The sequence below is a fragment of the Triticum urartu genome, chromosome 4 (assembly GCF_003073215.2).
Source record: "Triticum urartu cultivar G1812 chromosome 4, Tu2.1, whole genome shotgun sequence".
In the NCBI taxonomy this organism is placed as follows: domain Eukaryota; kingdom Viridiplantae; phylum Streptophyta; class Magnoliopsida; order Poales; family Poaceae; genus Triticum; species Triticum urartu.
The window spans coordinates 63,551,721-63,570,463 of NC_053025.1; the positions used below are offsets into that span (position 1 = coordinate 63,551,721).

Genomic DNA, 18,743 nt, shown 5'->3' on the forward strand with positions numbered 1-18,743 from the left:
TTTCCTGATAAAAGCACGACTGGCCTCGCTTCGCCCTATACCACGTAAAAAGACCTGAAACCGTTTTTGACTATGAGCCGAAAACTGTCCCGTTTTAGCTGTTTGTTACAGCTTTAGTTTATTTCTACCGGAAACTGCTCTCTAAAACCCAAACAAACACAGCCGTATGGTAGCGGCCCCGCAAAACTGCAGATACGTGTCGAATAGTAGCGGCCCCGCAAAACTGCAGATACGTGTCGAATCCACGCGGCCCAGCTCTCTTTCTCTCCTCTTTCACCAAGCCCTAGGCGCACCACCCTAAGCCACCGCAGCACCGCTGCGGCTTTGCCACCGGAGTTCGTCGGACCACCGTGTGGATCCCGGTCCGTCGACGCAGGCGAGGGCCTCCGACGCCGATCGAAGTGCTGCCGCCGCTGTTTGGTTAGTTTTTGGGCCCCCTCAATTTGCGATTCATCCGTGCGGGGACATGGTAGTTCGGTAGTTTCGGTCCAGCTGATTGCAGCACAGTACAGGGGCGCTTTGCGACAATCGCCTCAGGGGGTGGTTAGATGTGCTGCATTGAGTAATCTGGTCGGTTTATGGCCAACAGAAATTTGGTAGTTTTGGTCTAGCTGCTCCCCGCCAATATCTGCCATGAGAATCGATTTTCACATGTATTTGCAGAAAAAGGAATGTTTTTATGAGTAATTATGATAGCAGGGCAAGACTAATCATTACTAATGCTTTGGTCCCTTGCCGCTAATCAATCAGTGAACTGCATTGGACAGACCCAGTGCTAGAAGCTCCCACACAAGGTTGGGGAAGGATTAGTGAGCTGCATTAGTAGATGGTTAAATCGGATAACATGCTTAAAGATCCGATTTGCTATTACTCTTTTTTTTGGGTGGTGGATTAATAAGTAATAGGCATTGTTTGCACTTGGAGACATGTGTAGGTGCTGTAGTCATAAAGGAAATTGTGGGCCATTGATTTCTTGGTGAGTGTCTTGAAGTAACCTTTTTTTCCTACCACTAGTAAAACTGAAGCGTGAAGAACCACATACCTGTTTTAATCGACGGGCTTGTGCAACATAGATATTTTGGTGATAAGAGTGGCGGTGATAACAGAGTAAGCAGGAATTGGTTTGCATGGCTATAGGAATGTTGTTACTTTTGTTTTACTGAGTGGGCATGGTTTGCTTAGATGGTCGTGCGGCTCAGCCTGAACAGAATTGGCAATGCATCGTTCTGCTCCAGAGAGATAGAGGAGCATGCATGACGAACCACTGTTTCTATATTCGCCCATAGTGGTATTATTTGAGGATATATCTCTTTTTTGTTTGATTCGGCGTTTTCGTGTTAATTTGAATAGTAGGGTTCGGACTTATATATCTCCTTATGTTAGGTTGCTTATTGCTATTTTGTGCTCTGTTTTCAGTTTAGCCCGGTTGGTCCTCGACAACAGACTCTTCAGCTTGTTCAGTTCATGCAATGCAACCTCTGCGGCAACCGTTTCAACTTGTTGATCAGGACATGCCAGAAGCTAACATGGGGATGTCAGAGCAGATGCCACATTTTCCGCAACTTGGGCACCATATGCCTCACTCTGGTCTTGTTCTACCTGCACCACGAGCTGTGCTACCTGGTGGATATATGCCAAACATGGGTGCCCCTATGCAGCCTCCGTTTTATACTGTATGTGTTTCACTGTTTTATTTCGATGTATGCACATGGAAGGCTTCTCCCTCGCAGTAGTATATATCTAGAATGTTTTCTCTTTGCTGACAAGCTATTAATTCTACATTTCAGTATCAACAAATGTGGGTTCCTGTTCTAGTTCACCCCCTGGGTTCAACTCAGCATCACACCATGTCTCCTTGGTTGCCCTCGGTAAGTAGCAAGACCTTGGGTTCATTTTCATCACTTGATTTTTGTCTGCGACATATGATTAGTTCGTTTGCCACTTCATTCCATTTTTGTCTACTACATAAAATTGAAAAAGCTTTTCCCATGCATAAACTCAGTCTGCAAACTTGCAGGTTAGCTCATCTGACCCTAGCCCTTTGGATTGGCAAGAGCACTTTTCACATGAAGGGAAAAAGTAAGTTGTCTTTGAATTACTTTTTAACTAATAACTTCCCTTGTGATGTATGGCAGCATGATTCAATGTTACATGCTTTGGTATATCTTACTTATTGGCTTTGCTTGATATCATTATTTACCTAGGTACTATTACAATATGAGGACAAAGCAATCAAGTTGGTACAAACCTGTCGAGTTGATGATACCTTTGGAGGTCAGTTGTGATGTGTTCTTATTTGTTGGCTTTCCTACTGTTGTCTTTGTTCTCATGAAGTCTTGACTATAGTTTCATTTTCTATTTTCAGCATATTGTTATTATTTTATCGACCTGTAGATTTCCATGGTTGTTTGTCTTGTACAACGCACCTGTGATATTGCTACTTTCGGTTTACTTGGAAAAAAGGAACTTCAGAACTTTGCTTGTGTAAGGTGACTATTTATCTGCATTAGTAGCAGTGGCAACTTCTGCAATGCGTGCCCGTGTTTTATGCACTGCTTACATTTTTCTCATGACTGATATCTAAATTTAAAAAGTTGATGAACACAATGGATCACATGACCTCATGATTATGCTCTCTTTCATCAACACATTAGCAATACAGCACCCTGGCTTCTTCCATTTGATCCGTACAATTGCTTTCTTCCCATTTTACTTACCTTTGTTATATTTCTATATTATAAATATCTTGCAATTATTGTCGATGATTCTTTGTTTCTATTCTTCAAGAGGGCAGTGCAATTTCACTTCAGTGTTTGCTTCTGTTCTTCTGTTTATATTAATGAGCTGTTACGGCTTTTATTGCATACCTTCGGTGATATAACAGAGGGCTGATGCGACTACTGCTTGGAATGAATATACTACGGATGAAGGACGGAAGTAAGTTCGTACTGAATTTATTTCGCCACTGGTGTTTTCTTATTTGGTTGGAATCATGGATTTCCCTCATTCCAAAGTCTCACTATTCTACTATTCCAGGTACTACCACAACAGAGTGACGAAGAAATCTCAATGGACTATTCCTGAGGAGCTGAAGGTTGCTCTTTTTACATGACATCCAGAACTACTGTTTTATTACAAAAAAGATTGGGAATGCTTTTACAATTTCATTTCGATTTGTGTTTAGATTGCACGTGAACTAGCAGAGAAGGCGTCAAGCCAACGGCCTGATCAGGACGCTCAAACCACTGCTGGTGCCTATGTTGGATCCTCTTATGCTGCTTCAAGCACACACGATGCAGTGGCGGTCGTTTCTGAAAGAATAGATCAAGAGTTGAGGATTTGAGTCTTGGCCCATGGTAGCAACAGTTGCTTCAGGCTTCAGGCACACATGGTGCTGTAGGTAGTGGTCAGTCATCTGTGGTCTGTGGAACATTAGATCAAAAGTTGTTGATTCGAGGAAAAAGTTCTTAAGATTTTACCGAAGTTGTTATAAGGTACCCGTTCCAGAGTTGCTATACCGTAGTTGCTACTCCTTTGGGTATAAGCTACCCTGAGTTGTGGTTTTTAGTAGTAATATTACTCCTTTCATCCTTTGGGTATGTTTACACGGCCAGTAGCCAACTTGTTTTGCACGTTATTGAGCTGGTTACTGGCGAGTGGGGGTGGTTTTGCCCTTCTCCTGAACATCATTGGGTTGGTTTGGGGGCAACTATAATGTACTTCCTCCATTTCTAAATACAATACCTTTTAGAGATTTCAATGCTGACTATATACAGACGTATATAGACCTATTTGTAGATTCACTCATTTTGCTTCATACGTATTACCCCTGTCCTTGTTTATTGGTCCCTTTGCATTTTGTGCTAAATTTTGACATTAGATAATGAATGTATCCAAAAATAATCTCAATGGAAATTATGTTTAAATACGAATCCAACAATTTAATTTTTGATGACATGCATTATTATTTTCATAGTTACATCTAATCGTTATAGTCTGGCCCAAAATATTAAGGGCACCAATAAACCAGAATGGAGGTAGTGCTCCATGTCGAAAAGGTCTCAAGAGTAAAATGTATTGGTGCATAACATTCAGAAGGGCAGGACATCCCCGGCCTTTACGGATCAGGAGCGCGCCCATCAGGAGAGCTGTAGTGCTACCATATGTCGTAGACAAGGAGCCAAGCGCTACAATTCATGACACACAGGCACAGTTCAGGGGAGACAATTGGGCAACAAACACAAACAGAAAATACAAGCAACAAACGATTCAAGAGTCATATACCAGCGAGGGCAAACAGCATCATTAGGAACAACAATTCATCAGACCACCATATTACCTGGCAGGTACTACTAGTCTGATCTCACAGCCCAAACGGAATATTGCTCGAGCTAGATACCAAATTACCAAAGATGGATTCAATTTGCCAGACATTGCAAAATTTTCAGACCAATACCCCTGAAAAACTAAAGAGTTCAACATCGGCTTGCTTTTAAAGATAGACTTCTGTTTAGTCGCCCTTGCGGCGGAAGGAGCAACCCTCGGTGAGCCTGGCCTTGCCACCCGTTGGCTGGCAGAGCACCGTTTGGCAGCCTGGGCACACCACGACGGTCTGTGAGTGGCTGAACACAGTAGTGCTGCAATCACAGAGAAGAGTAGTTCAGCAATAAATCATAAATAAATAAATATCACAGGTGTAACCAAGCACATGTTGAAGTTGTGATCTACAAATATCAAAACAAAGTAGACTCAATGGTCGTAATGAGATGATAAATGATTGATATGTTATGTTCAAATGTATTGCATCGTAAAGTACTTAAAATAACTTTGTAAAATGGCACAGTAGACTGATGATTCAAGTTACAATTGTGAAACAATTTCAACATTAAGAACGCAGTAATTTACAACGATCATGTTTGAACTAGCGTGTTACAAGGCTTGTGCATGCAACTAGGTGGTAGTATACAATGCATTACCAAAAACAAACACAAAATCATGTTTGAAAAATGCATCTTCCATCCTTTTTATTTTAAATATAAAGCATATGATGTCACAGAAGAACAAAACACAAAGCAGTAGAATAAACTATGCACATGTATTTGGCAGCCCACTCTCATTACCAGTTTACTTATAGAAATAAGCAAGGACATTTTTAAAGCATGATAATGTCTTGTTATCAGATGATTATACGAGGATAACAGTAGCAAATGAACCTACTGAACTAAGCAGTTGCAAAGAAGACAAAAGGTGAAGAAAAATTACATGTTGAAGCAGCCCTGGCACTTGACGTCCTGCAACAGTTGACAAATGACCATCAGAAGTTCAGAACCACAATATCCAAACGGAAAAACAAAAATGCCAAACTTAAGCATAAGGAATGCACCGAACCGATTGTGGTCATGTGATGAAAGGGACGTGGCACTAAGTTACACGGGATTATACGATTCTATGATCCACAGAAACAACTCAGATCAGAACAGCACTTTCTACAGTGTTCACTCACACATCTGTTCTAGCATAGAGATTTCGGATACCTAGAACATGCGGCAGCATGGTTTGACATACAATATGCAAGGGTACATAAATTTTTGACAGACCTAACGCATGCTTCAAGATTAATCACAGGCAATCACGATCAGCCGCGTCATCTACCACGAGCCCGTGGTAACAGGCACCATTACTCAGCTACACCAAGAGCCTACCGAAGCAAAATTCTTCCAAATCAGATGAAGAATTCAGGCAACCAAAAGGTGACATGTTTTCTATATATGTCTCGCGCTGCATAGTACCACTACACGATGTACGAACACCGCTGAGAATGGTGCAGTAGAGGAGAAGATGCACTCACGGAGAGAAGATTCTAAGGGGAAGGGGAATTATTTACCATGAAGAAGGAGTTGGGAGACTGGACGAGGCGCTTCTTCTTGTGCTTGAGCTTCTCGAGCTCCGCCGGCGGGTTCAGCAGGTCGATGTCGTTCTGCAGCACCATCGTGGGAGGCTAGGGTTTGCTCGGGCACCGCGCTCTCTGGTCTCCGGCAGGGACGATCCGAAGAGGCGGCGGCGGCGAGGGGGTAGAGAAAGTGGAGACGGTTAGGGTTGGGGCAGTATTTATAGGCAAGGGTGAGGGGATCGGGAGGTGGAGGAATTATAGCGACCCGTATGCAGCAGTGGTCGCCCGTCTCGCCGGTTAACTGGGCCAAGCCCAGCACGCGCTGTTACACGCGTGTCCGCGAGCCACTGGCAGAATCGCTTCACGCTCTCCTTTTTTCTTTCTTTCTTTCTTTCAATTTTTTCTTTCATAATAATATTTTGGTGTTTCACTTTTTTATATTCCGGCGATTTTTTTACTTCAGTTGATTTAATTCAAATTTTAAAGGGTTACTGAATTCAAACATGTTTGCGGATTAGAAAAATGCATTTTGGAAAATGTCCATGAGTTTGAAAAAAAATGTTCGCAAACTTAAAGAATGCTCACAAATTCAAAAACTGTTCAAGAATTGAAATAAACGGTGAATTTTAAAAATGTTCACAAGTTCGAAAAAATCGCAAATTCAAAAAATATTTGTGTAACAAAAATAATGTTTGCAAACTAAAAAATATTTGTAAATTCAATACATGAATTTGAAAATTTTCGTAAATTTGCCAAAATGTTCATGAAATTTAAATATATTCAAAAATTCAAAAAATGTTTGCAAAATTGAAAAATGCTCATGGATATGATATCGAAAATTTAAAATTTTCTAAACTTTAAAAATTCATAAATTTTAAAAACATTAATTTAAAAAGTTCATGAATTCAAAAATGTTCACAAAATTGAAAACATGATTACAAGGTGTTCATGCAGCCATGTTGGTTATCACATACCAGCGCGTGCACTTCGGGATCCCAATTGTCCACTCAGCGAGGAGGGTGGGATCCTTCTGTGCGGCCTCCTCCTCATCAAGCATATGTTCCTCCTCCTTCAAGAGCGGCTTAGTTCGGACGAAGGAGAAACGACACGGTGAAAGTGAAAAAGGAGGTGGAGGCAAAGAGGAAGTGTAGCTACGTGTCAACACAGGTCCAGGATAATCTTTCCATAATGGCGGATGGCAGGAAAAAATGACGGCAAAGGACGCGAGGAATTAGGTACACGGCGGCAATTGGCCCGCTTCCTGATGCCATGGGCGTCTGCACCATTATTAGGGAGAGAAAAAAGGCCACGTCAAAGAATAGGAGGGAGGTGAAGCTTACCTCCTTCGCTCTTGGAGATGGAACGTGCACCAAAGCAACGTCCCACGGTCTCAAGATATGGAATCTCACCGCTCGAATTGGAGTTGCATCCATAATAAAATCACGGGCGAATGATTACTCTACTAGAGCGGCATTTTCGACCGAAATCACCAAACGAACACTCATATGGCAATTGGGCCGCTCTAAGGCAATTAATGATCTACCTCTATCATGCGAGTAATCATCTGTCACTCTTTTCCAATGTAAATCACAAAATCGATTATTAGAAGTAACACAAACATGATGCTACTTTCTCTCTTCAGTCTAAATCGATAATGTCGGAATAAGCCACGGCGTGTGTGGTCGGGCGCGACGAATGCGCGCGGGACGAACCGGACACACTGGTGTCGTCGGGCTCGTCGGACGCGTCGGTGACGCGCGGGACGGGCGGGACATGCGGGACGGAGCAGCGTGGCATGTGTGTAGTGTGTCTACTAGTAGCGTGTGTGTGCGCGCATGTGCATGGCATGGTGGTACGTGAGTCTACTGAAGGAAATATGCCCTAGAGGCAATAATAAAGTTATTATTTATTTCCTTATAATCATGATAAATGTTTATTATTCATGCTAGAATTGTATTAACCGGAAACATAATACATGTGTGAATACATAGACAAACAAAGTGTCACCAGTATGCCTCTACTTGACTAGCTCGTTAATCAAAGATGGTTATGTTTCCTAACCATGAACAATGAGTTGTTATTTGATGAACGAGGTCACATCATTAGTTGAATGATCTGATTGACATGACCCATTCCATTAGCTTAGCACCCGATCGTTTAGTATGTTGCTATTGCTTTCTTCATGACTTATACATGTTCCTATAACTATGAGATTATGCAACTCCCGTTTGCCGGAGGAACACTTTGGGTGCTACCAAACGTCACAACGTAACTGGGTGATTATAAAGGAGCATTACAGGTGTCTCCAAAGGTAGATGTTGGGTTGGCGTATTTCGAGATTAGGATTTGTCACTCCGATTGTCGGAGAGGTATCTCTGGGCCCTCTCGGTAATGCACATCACATAAGCCTTGCAAGCATTGCAACTAATGAGTTAGTCGCGAGATGATGTACTACAGAACGAGTAAAGAGACTTGCCAGTAACGAGATTGAACTAGGTATTGGATACCGACGATCGAATCTCGGGCAAGTAACATACCGATGACAAAGGGAACAACGTATGTTGTTATGCGGTCTGACCGATAAAGATCTTCGTAGAATATGTAGGAGCCAATATGGGCATCTAGGTCCCGCTATTGGTTATTGACCTGAGACGTGTCTCGGTCATGTCTACATTGTTCTCGAACCCGTAGGGTCCGCACGCTTAAGGTTACGATGACAGTTATATTATGAGTTTATGCATTTTGATGTACCGAAGGTTGTTCGGAGTCCCGGATGTGATCACGGACATGACGAGGAGTCTCGAAATGGTCGAGACGTAAAGATTGATATATTGGAAGCCTATGTTTGGATATCGGAAGTGTTCCGGGTAAAATCAGGATTTTACCGGAGTACCGGGAGGTTACCGGAACCCCCCGGGAACCATATGGGCCTAGATGGGCTTTAGTGGAAAGGAGAAAGGGGCAGCCCAAGGTGGCCGCGCACCTCCCCCTCCCCCTAGTCCTATTAGGACTAGGAGAGGTGGTCGGCCCCCTTCTCTCTCTTTCCCCCTCGGGGAATCCTAGTCCAACTAGGATTGGGGGGGGGAGTCCTACTCCCGGAAGGAGAAGGACTCCTCCTGCGCCCTCCTCCTGGCCGGCGCCCCCTCCCCCTTGGCTCCTTTATATACTGAGGCAGAGGCACCCCAGAAACACACAAGTTGATCCACGTGATCTATTCCTTAGCCGTGTGCGGTGCCCCCACCCACCATATTCCTCGATAATACTGTAGCGGAGTTTAGGCGAAGCCCTGCTGCTGTAGTGCATCAAGATCGTCACCACGCCGTCATGCTGACGGAATTCTTCCCTGACACTTTGCTGGATCGGAGTCCGGGGATCGTCATCGAGCTGAACGTGTGCTCGAACTCGGAGGTGCCGTAGTTTCGGTGCTTGATCGGTTGGATCGCGAAGACGTACGACTACTTCCTCTACGTTGTGTCAACGCTTCCGCAGTCGGTCTGCATGGGTATGTAGACAGCACTCTCCCCTCTCGTTGCTATGCATCACCATGATCTTGCGTGTGCATAGGAAATTTTTTGAAATTACTACGAAACCCAACAGTGGCATCCGAGCCTAGGTTATTTATGTTGATGTTATATGCACGAGTAGAACACAAGTGAGTTGTGGGCGATATAAGTCATACTGCCTACCAGCATGTCATACTTTGGTTCGGCGGCATTGTTGGACGAGACGAGCCGGACCAACCTTACGCGTACGCTTACGCGAGACCGGTTTCCCCGACGTGCTTTGCACACAGGTGGCTTGCGGGCGACTGTCTCTCCAACTTTAGTTGAACCAAGTATGGCTACGCCCGGTCCTTGCGAAGGTTAAAACGGAGTCTATTTGACAAACTATCGTTGTGGTTTTGATGCGTAGGTGAGATTGGTTCTTGCTTAAGCCCGTAGCAGCCACGTAAAACTTGCAACAACAAAGTAGAGGACGTCTAACTTGTTTTTGCAGGGCATGTTGTGATGTGATATGGTCAAGACATGATGCTGAATTTTATTGTATGAGATGATCATGTTTTGTAACCGAGTTATCGGCAACTGGCAGGAGCCTTATGGTTGTCGTTTTATTGTATGCAATGAAATTGCGATGTAATGCTTTACTTTATTACTAAGCGGTAGTGATAGTCGTGGAAGCATAAACTTGGCGAGACGACAACGATGCTACGATGGAGATCAAGGTGTCACGCCGGTGACGATGGTGATCACGACGGTGCTTCGGAGATGGAGATCACAAGCACAAGATGATGATGGCCATATCATATCACTTATATTGATTGCATGTGATGTTTATCCTTTTATGCATCTTATCTTGCTTTGATTGACGGTAGCATTATAAGATGATCTCTCACTAAATTATCAAGAAGTGTTCTCCCTGAGTATGCACCGTTGCGAAAGTTCTTCGTGCTGATACACCACGTGATGATCAGGTGTGATAGGTTCTACGTTCAAATACAACGGGTGCAAAACAGTTGCACACGCGGAATACTCAGGTTATACTTGACGAGCCAAGCATATACAGATAGGGCCTCGGAACACGGAGACCGAAAGGTCGAGCGTGAATCATATAGTAGATATGATCAGCATAACGATGTTCACCATTGAAAACTACTCCATCTCACGTGATGATCGGTTATGGTTTAGTTGATTTGGATCACGTAATCACTTAGAGGATTAGAGGGATGTCTATCTAAGTGGGAGTTCTTTAATTAATTTGATTAACTGAACTTAAATTTATCATGAAACTTAGTACCTGATTAGTATCTTGCTTGTTTATGTTTGATTGTAGATAGAATGCTCGTGCTGTTGTTCCGTTGAATTTTAATGCGTTCCTTGAGAAAGCAAAGTTGAAAGATGATGGTAGCAATTACACGGACTGGGTCCGTAACCTGAGGATTATCCTCATTGCTGCACAGAAGAATTACGTTCTGGAAGCACCGCTGGGTGCCAGGCCTGCTGCAGGAGCAACGCCGGATGTTATGAACGTCTGGCAGAGCAAAGCTGATGACTACTCGATAGTTCAGTGTGCCATGCTTTACGGCTTAGAATCGGGACTTCAACGACGTTTTGAACGTCATGGAGCATATGAGATGTTCCAAGAGTTGAAGTTAATATTTCAAGCAAATGCCCGAATTGAGAGATATGAAGTCTCCAATAAGTTCTATAGCTGCAAGATGGAGGAGAACAGTTCTGTCAGTGAGCATATACTCAAAATGTCTGGGTATAATAATCACTTGATTCAATTGGGAGTTAATCTTCCAGATGATTGCGTCATTGACAGAATTCTTCAATCACTACCACCAAGCTACAAGAGCTTCGTGATGAACTATAATATGCAAGGGATGAACAAGACTATTTCCGAGCTCTTCGCAATGCTGAAAGCTGCGGAGGTAGAAATCAAGAAAGAGCATCAAGTGTTGATGGTCAACAAGACCACTAGTTTCAAGAAAAAGGGCAAAGGGAAGAAGAAGGGGAACTTCAAAAAGAACGGCAAGCAAGTTGCTACTCAAGAGAAGAAACCCAAACCTGGACCTAAGCCTGAAACTGAGTGTTTCTATTGCAAGCAGACTGGTCACTGGAAGCGGAACTGCCCCAAGTATTTGGCAGATAAGAAGGATGGCAAGGTGAACATAGGTATATGTGATATACATGTTATTGATGTGTACCTTACTAATGCTCACAGTAGCACCTGGGTATTTGATACTGGTTCTGTTGCTAATATTTGTAACTCGAAACAGGGACTACGGATCAAGCGAAGATTGGTTAAGGACGAGGTGACGATGCGCGTGGGAAACGGTTCCAAAGTCGATGTGATCGCAGTCGGCACACTACCTCTACATCTACCTTCGGGATTAGTATTAGACCTAAATAATTGTTATTTGGTGCCAGCGTTAAGCATGAACATTATATCTGGATCTTGTTTGATGCGAGACGGTTATTCATTTAAATCAGAGAATAATGGTTGTTCTATTTATATGAGTAATATCTTTTATGGTCATGCACCCTTAAAGAGTGGTCTATTCTTGTTGAATCTCGATAGTAGTAACACACATATTCATAATGTTGAAGCCAAAAGATGCAGAGTTGATAATGAGAGTGCAACTTATTTGTGGCACTGCCGTTTAGGTCATATCGGTGTAAAGCGCATGAAGAAACTCCATTCTGATGGACTTTTGGAACCACTTGATTATGAATCACTTGGTACTTGCGAACCGTGCCTTATGGGCAAGATGACCAAAACACCGTTCTCCGGTACTATGGAGAGAGCAACAGATTTGTTGGAAATCATACATACAGATGTATGTGGTCCGATGAATATTGAGGCTCGTGGCGGATATCGTTATTTTCTCACCTTCACAGTTGAGTTAAGCAGATATGGGTATATCTACTTAATGAAACATAAGTCTGAAACATTTGAAAAGTTCAAGGAATTTCATAGTGAAGTTGAAAATCATCGTAACAAGAAAATAAAGTTTCTACGATCTGATCGTGGAGGAGAATATTTGAGTTACGAGTTTGGTGTACATTTGAAAAATTATGGAATAGTTTCGCAACTCACGCCACCCGGAACACCACAGCGTAATGGTGTGTCCGAACGTCGTAATCGTACTTTACTAGATATGGTGCGATCTATGATGTCTCTTACTGATTTACCGCTATCGTTTTGGGGATACGCTCTAGAGACGGCCGCATTCACGTTAAATAGGGCACCATCAAAATCCGTTGAGACGACGCCTTATGAATTGTGGTTTGGCAAGAAACCAAAGTTGTCGTTTCTGAAAGTTTGGGGCTGCGATACTTATGTGAAAAAGCTTCAACCTGATAAGCTCGAACCCAAGTCGGAGAAATGTGTCTTCATAGGATATCCAAAGGAAACTATTGGATACACCTTCTATCACAGATCCGAAGGCAAGACTTTTGTTGCTAAATTCGGAAACTTTCTAGAGAAGGAGTTTCTCTCGAAAGAAGTGAGTGGGAGGAAAGTAGAACTTGACGAGGTAACTGTACCTGCTCCCTTATTGGAAAGTAGTACATCACAGAAAACTGTTTCAGTGACACCTACACCAGTTAGTGAGGAAGCTAATGATAATGATCATGAAACTTTAGATCAAGATACTGCTGAACCTCGTAGATCAACCAGAGTAAGATCCGCACCAGAGTAGTACAGTAATCCTGTTCTGGAAGTCATGCTACTAGATCATGATGAACCTGCGAACTATGAAGAAGCGATGGCGAGCCCAGATTCCGCAAAATGGCTTGAAGCCATGAAATCTGAGATGGGATCCATGTATGAGAACAAAGTATGGACTTTGGTTGACTTGCCCGATGATCGGCAAGCAATTGAGAATAAATGGATCTTCAAGAAGAAGACTGACGCTGACGGTAATGTTACTGTCTACAAAGCTCGACTTGTCGCAAAAGGTTTTCGACAAGTTCAACGGGTTGACTACGATGAGACCTTCTCACCCGTAGCGCTGCTTAAGTCTGTCCGAATCATGTTAGCAATTGCCGCATTTTATGATTATGAAATTTGGCAAATGGATGTCAAAATTTCATTCCTGAATGGATTTCTGGAAGAAGAGTTGTATATGATGCAACCAAAAGGTTTTGTCGATCCAAAAGGAGCTAACAAAGTGTGCAAGCTTCAGCGATCCATTTATGGACTGGTGCAAGCCTCTCGGAGTTGGAATAAACGCTTTGATAGTGTGATCAAAGCATTTGGTTTTATACAGACTTTCGGAGAAGCCTGTATTTACAAGAAAGTGAGTGGGAGCTCTGTAGCATTTCTGATATTATATGTAGATGACATATTACTGATTGGAAATGATATAGAATTTCTGGATAGCATAAAGGGATACTTGAATAAGAGTTTTTCAATGAAAGACCTCGGTGAAGCTGCTTACATATTAGGCATAAAGATCTATAGAGATAGATCAAGACGCTTAATTGGACTTTCACAAACAACATACCTTGACAAAATTTTGAAGAAGTTCAAAATGGATCAAGCAAAGAAAGGATTTTTGCCTGTGTTACAAGGTGTGAAATTGAGTAAGACTCAATGCCCGACCACTGCAGAAGATAGAGAGAATATGAAAGATGTTCCCTATGCATCAGCGATAGGATCTATCATGTATGCAATGCTGTGTACCAGACCTGATGTGTGCCTTGCTATAAGTCTAGCAGGGAGGTACCAAAGTAATCCAGGAGTGGATCACTGGACAGCGGTCAAGAACATCCTGAAATACCTGAAAAGGACTAAGGATATGTTTCTCGTATATGGAGGTGACAAAGAGCTCGTCGTAAATGGTTACGTTGATACAAGCTTTGACACTGATCCGGACGATTCTAAATCGCAAACCGGATATGTGTTTACATTAAACGGTGGAGCTGTCAGTTGGTGCAGTTCTAAACAAAGCGTCGTAGCGGGATCTACATGTGAAGCGGAGTACATAGCTGCTTCGGAAGCAGCGAACGAAGGAGTCTGGATGAAGGAGTTCATATCTGATCTAGGTGTCATACCTAGTGCATCGGGTCCAATAAAAATCTTTTGTGACAATACTGGTGCAATTGCCTTGGCAAAGGAATCCAGATTCCACAAGAGAACCAAGCACATCAAGAGACGCTTCAATTCCATCCGGGATCTAGTCCAGGTGGGAGACATAGAGATTTGCAAGATACATACGGATCTGAATGTTGCAGACCCGTTGACTAAGCCTCTTCCACGAGCAAAACATGATCAGCACCAAGGCTCCATGGGTGTTAGAATCATTACAGTGTAATCTAGATTATTGACTCTAGTGCAAGTGGGAGACTACTGAAGGAAATATGCCCTAGAGGCAATAATAAAGTTATTATTTATTTCCTTATATCATGATAAATGTTTATTATTCATGCTAGAATTGTATTAACCGGAAACATAATACATGTGTGAATACATAGACAAACAAGAGTGTCACTAGTATGCCTCTACTTGACTAGCTCGTTAATCAAAGATGGTTATGTTTCCTAACCATGAAAAAGAGTTGTTATTATTAACGAGGTCACATCATTAGTTGAATGATCTGATTGACATGACCCATTCCATTAGCTTAGCACCCGATCGTTTAGTATGTTGCTATTGCTTTCTTCATGACTTATACATGTTCCTATGACTATGAGATTATGCAACTCCCGTTTGCCGGAGGAACACTTTGGGTGCTACCAAACGTCACAACGTAACTGGGTGATTATAAAGGAGAATTACAGGTGTCTCCAAAGGTAGATGTTGGGTTGGCGTATTTCGAGATTAGGATTTGTCACTCCGATTGTCGGAGAGGTATCTCTGGGCCCTCTCGGTACTAATGCACATCACATAAGCCTTGCAAGCATTGCAACTAATGAGTTAGTCGCGAGATGATGTACTACAGAACGAGTAAAGAGACTTGCCGGTAACGAGATTGAACTAGGTATTGGATACCGACGATCAAATCTCGGGCAAGTAACATACCGATGACAAAGGGAACAACGTATGTTGTTATGCGGTCTGACCGATAAAGATCTTCATAGAATATGTAGGAGCCAATATGGGCATCCAGGTCCCGCTATTGGTTATTGACCGGAGACGTGTCTCGGTCATGTCTACATTGTTCTCGAACCCGTAGGGTCCGCACGCTTAAGGTTACGATGACAGTTATATTATGAGTTTATGCATTTTGATGTACCGAAGGTTGTTCGGAGTCCCGGATGTGATCACGGACATGACGAGGAGTCTCGAAATGGTCGAGACGTAAAGATTGATATATTGGAAGCCTATGTTTGGATATCGGAAGTGTTCCGGGTAAAATCAGGATTTTACCGGAGTACCGGGAGGTTACCGGAACCCCCCGGGAACCATATGGGCCTAGATGGGCTTTAGTGGAAAGGAGAAAGGGGCAGCCCAAGGTGGCCGCGCACCTCCCCCTCCCCCTAGTCCTATTAGGACTAGGAGAGGTGGTCGGCCCCCTTCTCTCTCTTTCCCCCTCGGGGAATCCTAGTCCAACTAGGATTGGGGGGGGGAGTCCTACTCCCGGAAGGAGAAGGACTCCTCCTGCGCCCTCCTCCTGGCCGGCGCCCCCTCCCCCTTGGCTCCTTTATATACTGAGGCAGAGGCACCCCAGAAACACACAAGTTGATCCACGTGATCTATTCCTTAGCCGTGTGCAGTGCCCCCACCCACCATATTCCTCGATAATACTGTAGCGGAGTTTAGGCGAAGCCCTGCTGCTGTAGTGCATCAAGATCGTCACCACGCCGTCGTGCTGACGGAATTCTTCCCCGACACTTTGCTGGATCGGAGTCCGGGGATCGTCATCGAGCTGAACGTGTGCTCGAACTCGGAGGTGCCGTAGTTTCGGTGCTTGATCGGTTGGATCGCGAAGACGTACGACTACTTCCTCTACGTTGTGTCAACGCTTCCGCGGTCGGTCTGCGTGGGTACGTAGACATCACTCTCCCCTCTCGTTGCTATGCATCACCATGATCTTGCGTGTGCGTAGGAAATTTTTTGAAATTACTACGAAACCCAACATCTACAGCCATGTGAGCTAGCTAGGTGGTTAGATGCATTGGAAACGGCCGGTTAGCGATGCACTGGAAACGGCCGGTGAGCGCGTCGTGGGCGCATGTGGCCGGGCATGCAGGTCGTGCGTGCGTGCCCAGCGAAAGCGTAGGGGCTGCGCTGCAGTTGGCTACAAAACTGTATGCTCTTGTGTTTGTTTTGCGAGGCAGTTGGTGCTTTGGAAAGGAATAGTAACGGGGCTGTATGTAGCCGGGTGAAACTCCAGTGTTGTGTGCTCCTCCTTCTTCTACCTCCATCCATCCGTGTGAGAGAGCGGTTCCAACAATTGGTACCAGAGCATACAGTTTTGTACCGGACGTGTCGGGCGCGTCGGGACCGCGGACATGGACCGCGTCGAGGCGCTGGACCTGGTTGCGCAGATCGCGTACGTGCGCGGCGGGAGCGCGGGCCGGGAGCGCGGGGACGTGGGGAGTGCGGCTACGACGACAACGACGACGACGGACTCCTCTAGGCCATGGCTTAGGGTGTGTGTTGGAATAAGCCACGGCGTGTGTGGTCGGGCGCGAGGGATGCGCGCGGGACGGACGGGACGCACTGGTGTCGTTGGGCTCGTCGGGCTCGTCGGACGCGTCGGTGACGCGCGGGACGGGCGGGACATGCGGGACGGAGCAGCGTGGCGTGTGTGTAGTGTGTCTACTAGTAGCGTGTGTGTGCGCGCATGTGCATGGCGTGGTGGTACGTGAGTCTACAGCTATGTGAGCTAGCTAGGTGGTTAGATGCATTGGAAACGGCCGGTTAGCGACGCACTGGAAACGGCCGCGGTGAGCGCGTCGTGGGCGCGTGTGGCCGGGCATGCAGGTCGTGCGTGCGTGCCCAGCGAAAGCGTAGGGGCTGCGCTGCAGTTGGCTACAAAACTGTATGCTCTTGTGTTTGTTTTGCGAGGCAGTTGGTGCTTTGGAAAGGAATAGTAACAGGGCTGTATGTAGCTGGGTGAAACTCCAGTGCTGTGTGCTCCTCCTTCTTCTACCTCCATCCATCCGTGTGAGAGAGCGGTTCCAACAATTGGTATCAGAGCATACAGTTTTGTACCGGATGTGTCGGGCGCGTCGGGACCGCGGACATGGACCGCGTCGAGGCGCTGGACCTGGTTGCGCAGATCGCGTACGTGCGCGGCGGGAGCGCGGGCCGGGAGCGCGGGGACGTGGGGAGTGCGGCTACGACGACAACGACGACGACGGACTCCTCTAGGCCGTGGCTTAGGGTGTGTGTTGGAATAAGCCACGGCGTGTGTGGTCGGGCGCGACGGATGCGCGCGGGACAGACGGTACGCACTGGTGTCGTTGGGCTCGTCGGGCTCGTCGGACGCGTCGGTGACGCGCGGGACGGGCGGGACATGCGGGACGGAGCAACGTGGCGTGTGTGTAGTGTGTCTACTAGTAGCGTGTGTGTGCGCGCATGTGCATGGCGTGGTGGTACGTGAGTCTACAGCTATGTGAGCTAGCTAGGTAGTTAGATGCATTGGAAACGGCCGGTTAGCGACGCACTGGAAACGGCCGCGGTGAGCGCGTCGTGGGCGCATGTGGCCGGGCATGCAGGTCGTGCGTGCGTGCCCAGCAAAAGCGTAGGGGCTGCGCTGCAGTTGGCTACAAAACTGTATGCTCTTGTGTTTGTTTTGCGAGGCGGTTGGTGTTTTGGAAAGAATAGTAACGGGGCTGTATGTAGCCGGGTGAAACTCCAGTGCTGTGTGCTCCTCCTTCTTCTACCTCTATCCATCCGTGTGAGAGAGCGGTTCCAACAGATAATGCTCTCAACGCACCATGTGCTGAAGCTTTGACATTGCTGCGAGGTCTAAAATTGCTCACTAAAGTTGGTTGCAGCAAGGTAACGAGTGAATTTAATGTTTGAAACTTGTGGAAGCATACAATTATATTACTAAAGTTTGGAGCCCGTACTCAGCATCATGACGGCCATTTGCTTCCGTTTAGCTCATGGAATTTCCAGGATTTCATTTCAGGGGAAGCAAATGGATTGACACGATTTCCTAGGTACACTTTTCTGTATACAAACACTAGTTGTGTTCGGGTTGTTAAAGTTCCCTGACTTCTTGTAATGGCATGTGTTGCTTGATTTAACTTTGCCAAAGTTTAAATAAGGCGTCATGAGTCTTTCCCTTCAAATAAAAAAAATACAATAGTGTACTACTTTCTGTCTTTCGTATTTCGTATTCAAATAAAAAACACAAGCTCTTTCTTCCGTATATTAAATACATTATCCG

General features: G+C 45.0%; 2 protein-coding genes across 2 annotated transcripts; one reads left to right on the forward strand and one right to left on the reverse strand.

Annotated features, from left to right (window-relative positions):
* Positions 1-113: 113 nt before the first annotated feature.
* On the forward strand, positions 114-3,589 carry LOC125550686 (pre-mRNA-processing protein 40A-like). Its single transcript, XM_048713740.1, has 8 exons — positions 114-420; positions 1,417-1,673; positions 1,788-1,868; positions 2,018-2,079; positions 2,205-2,274; positions 2,885-2,937; positions 3,037-3,094; positions 3,185-3,589. The coding sequence occupies exons 2-8, from the start codon at positions 1,470-1,472 to the stop codon at positions 3,341-3,343; spliced, it is 687 nt and encodes a 228-aa protein (XP_048569697.1). The 5' UTR covers positions 114-420; positions 1,417-1,469; the 3' UTR covers positions 3,344-3,589.
* Positions 3,590-4,252: 663 nt separating this feature from the next.
* Positions 4,253-6,111, reverse strand: LOC125550687 (40S ribosomal protein S27). The gene is made up of 3 exons (XM_048713741.1): positions 5,885-6,111; positions 5,263-5,291; positions 4,253-4,637 (listed from the first exon to the last, which is right to left on the reverse strand). The coding sequence occupies exons 1-3, from the start codon at positions 5,987-5,989 to the stop codon at positions 4,511-4,513; spliced, it is 261 nt and encodes an 86-aa protein (XP_048569698.1). The 5' UTR covers positions 5,990-6,111; the 3' UTR covers positions 4,253-4,510.
* Positions 6,112-18,743: the final 12,632 nt, after the last annotated feature.

Coding starts and splice junctions, on each gene's coding strand:
- LOC125550686 (XM_048713740.1), top strand. CDS start 1,470: ATGCAACCTCTGCGGCAACCGTTTCAACTTGTTGATCAGGACATGCCA. Junction 1,869..2,017: donor TGTCTCCTTGGTTGCCCTCG/GTAAGTAGCAAG, acceptor GCAAACTTGCAG/GTTAGCTCATCTGACCCTAG. Junction 2,938..3,036: donor ACTACGGATGAAGGACGGAA/GTAAGTTCGTAC, acceptor CTACTATTCCAG/GTACTACCACAACAGAGTGA.
- LOC125550687 (XM_048713741.1), bottom strand. CDS start 5,989: ATGGTGCTGCAGAACGACATCGACCTGCTGAACCCGCCGGCGGAGCTC. Junction 5,292..5,884: donor CTCCCAACTCCTTCTTCATG/GTAAATAATTCC, acceptor CAACTGTTGCAG/GACGTCAAGTGCCAGGGCTG. Junction 4,638..5,262: donor TGCCAGGGCTGCTTCAACAT/GTAATTTTTCTT, acceptor CTGTGATTGCAG/CACTACTGTGTTCAGCCACT.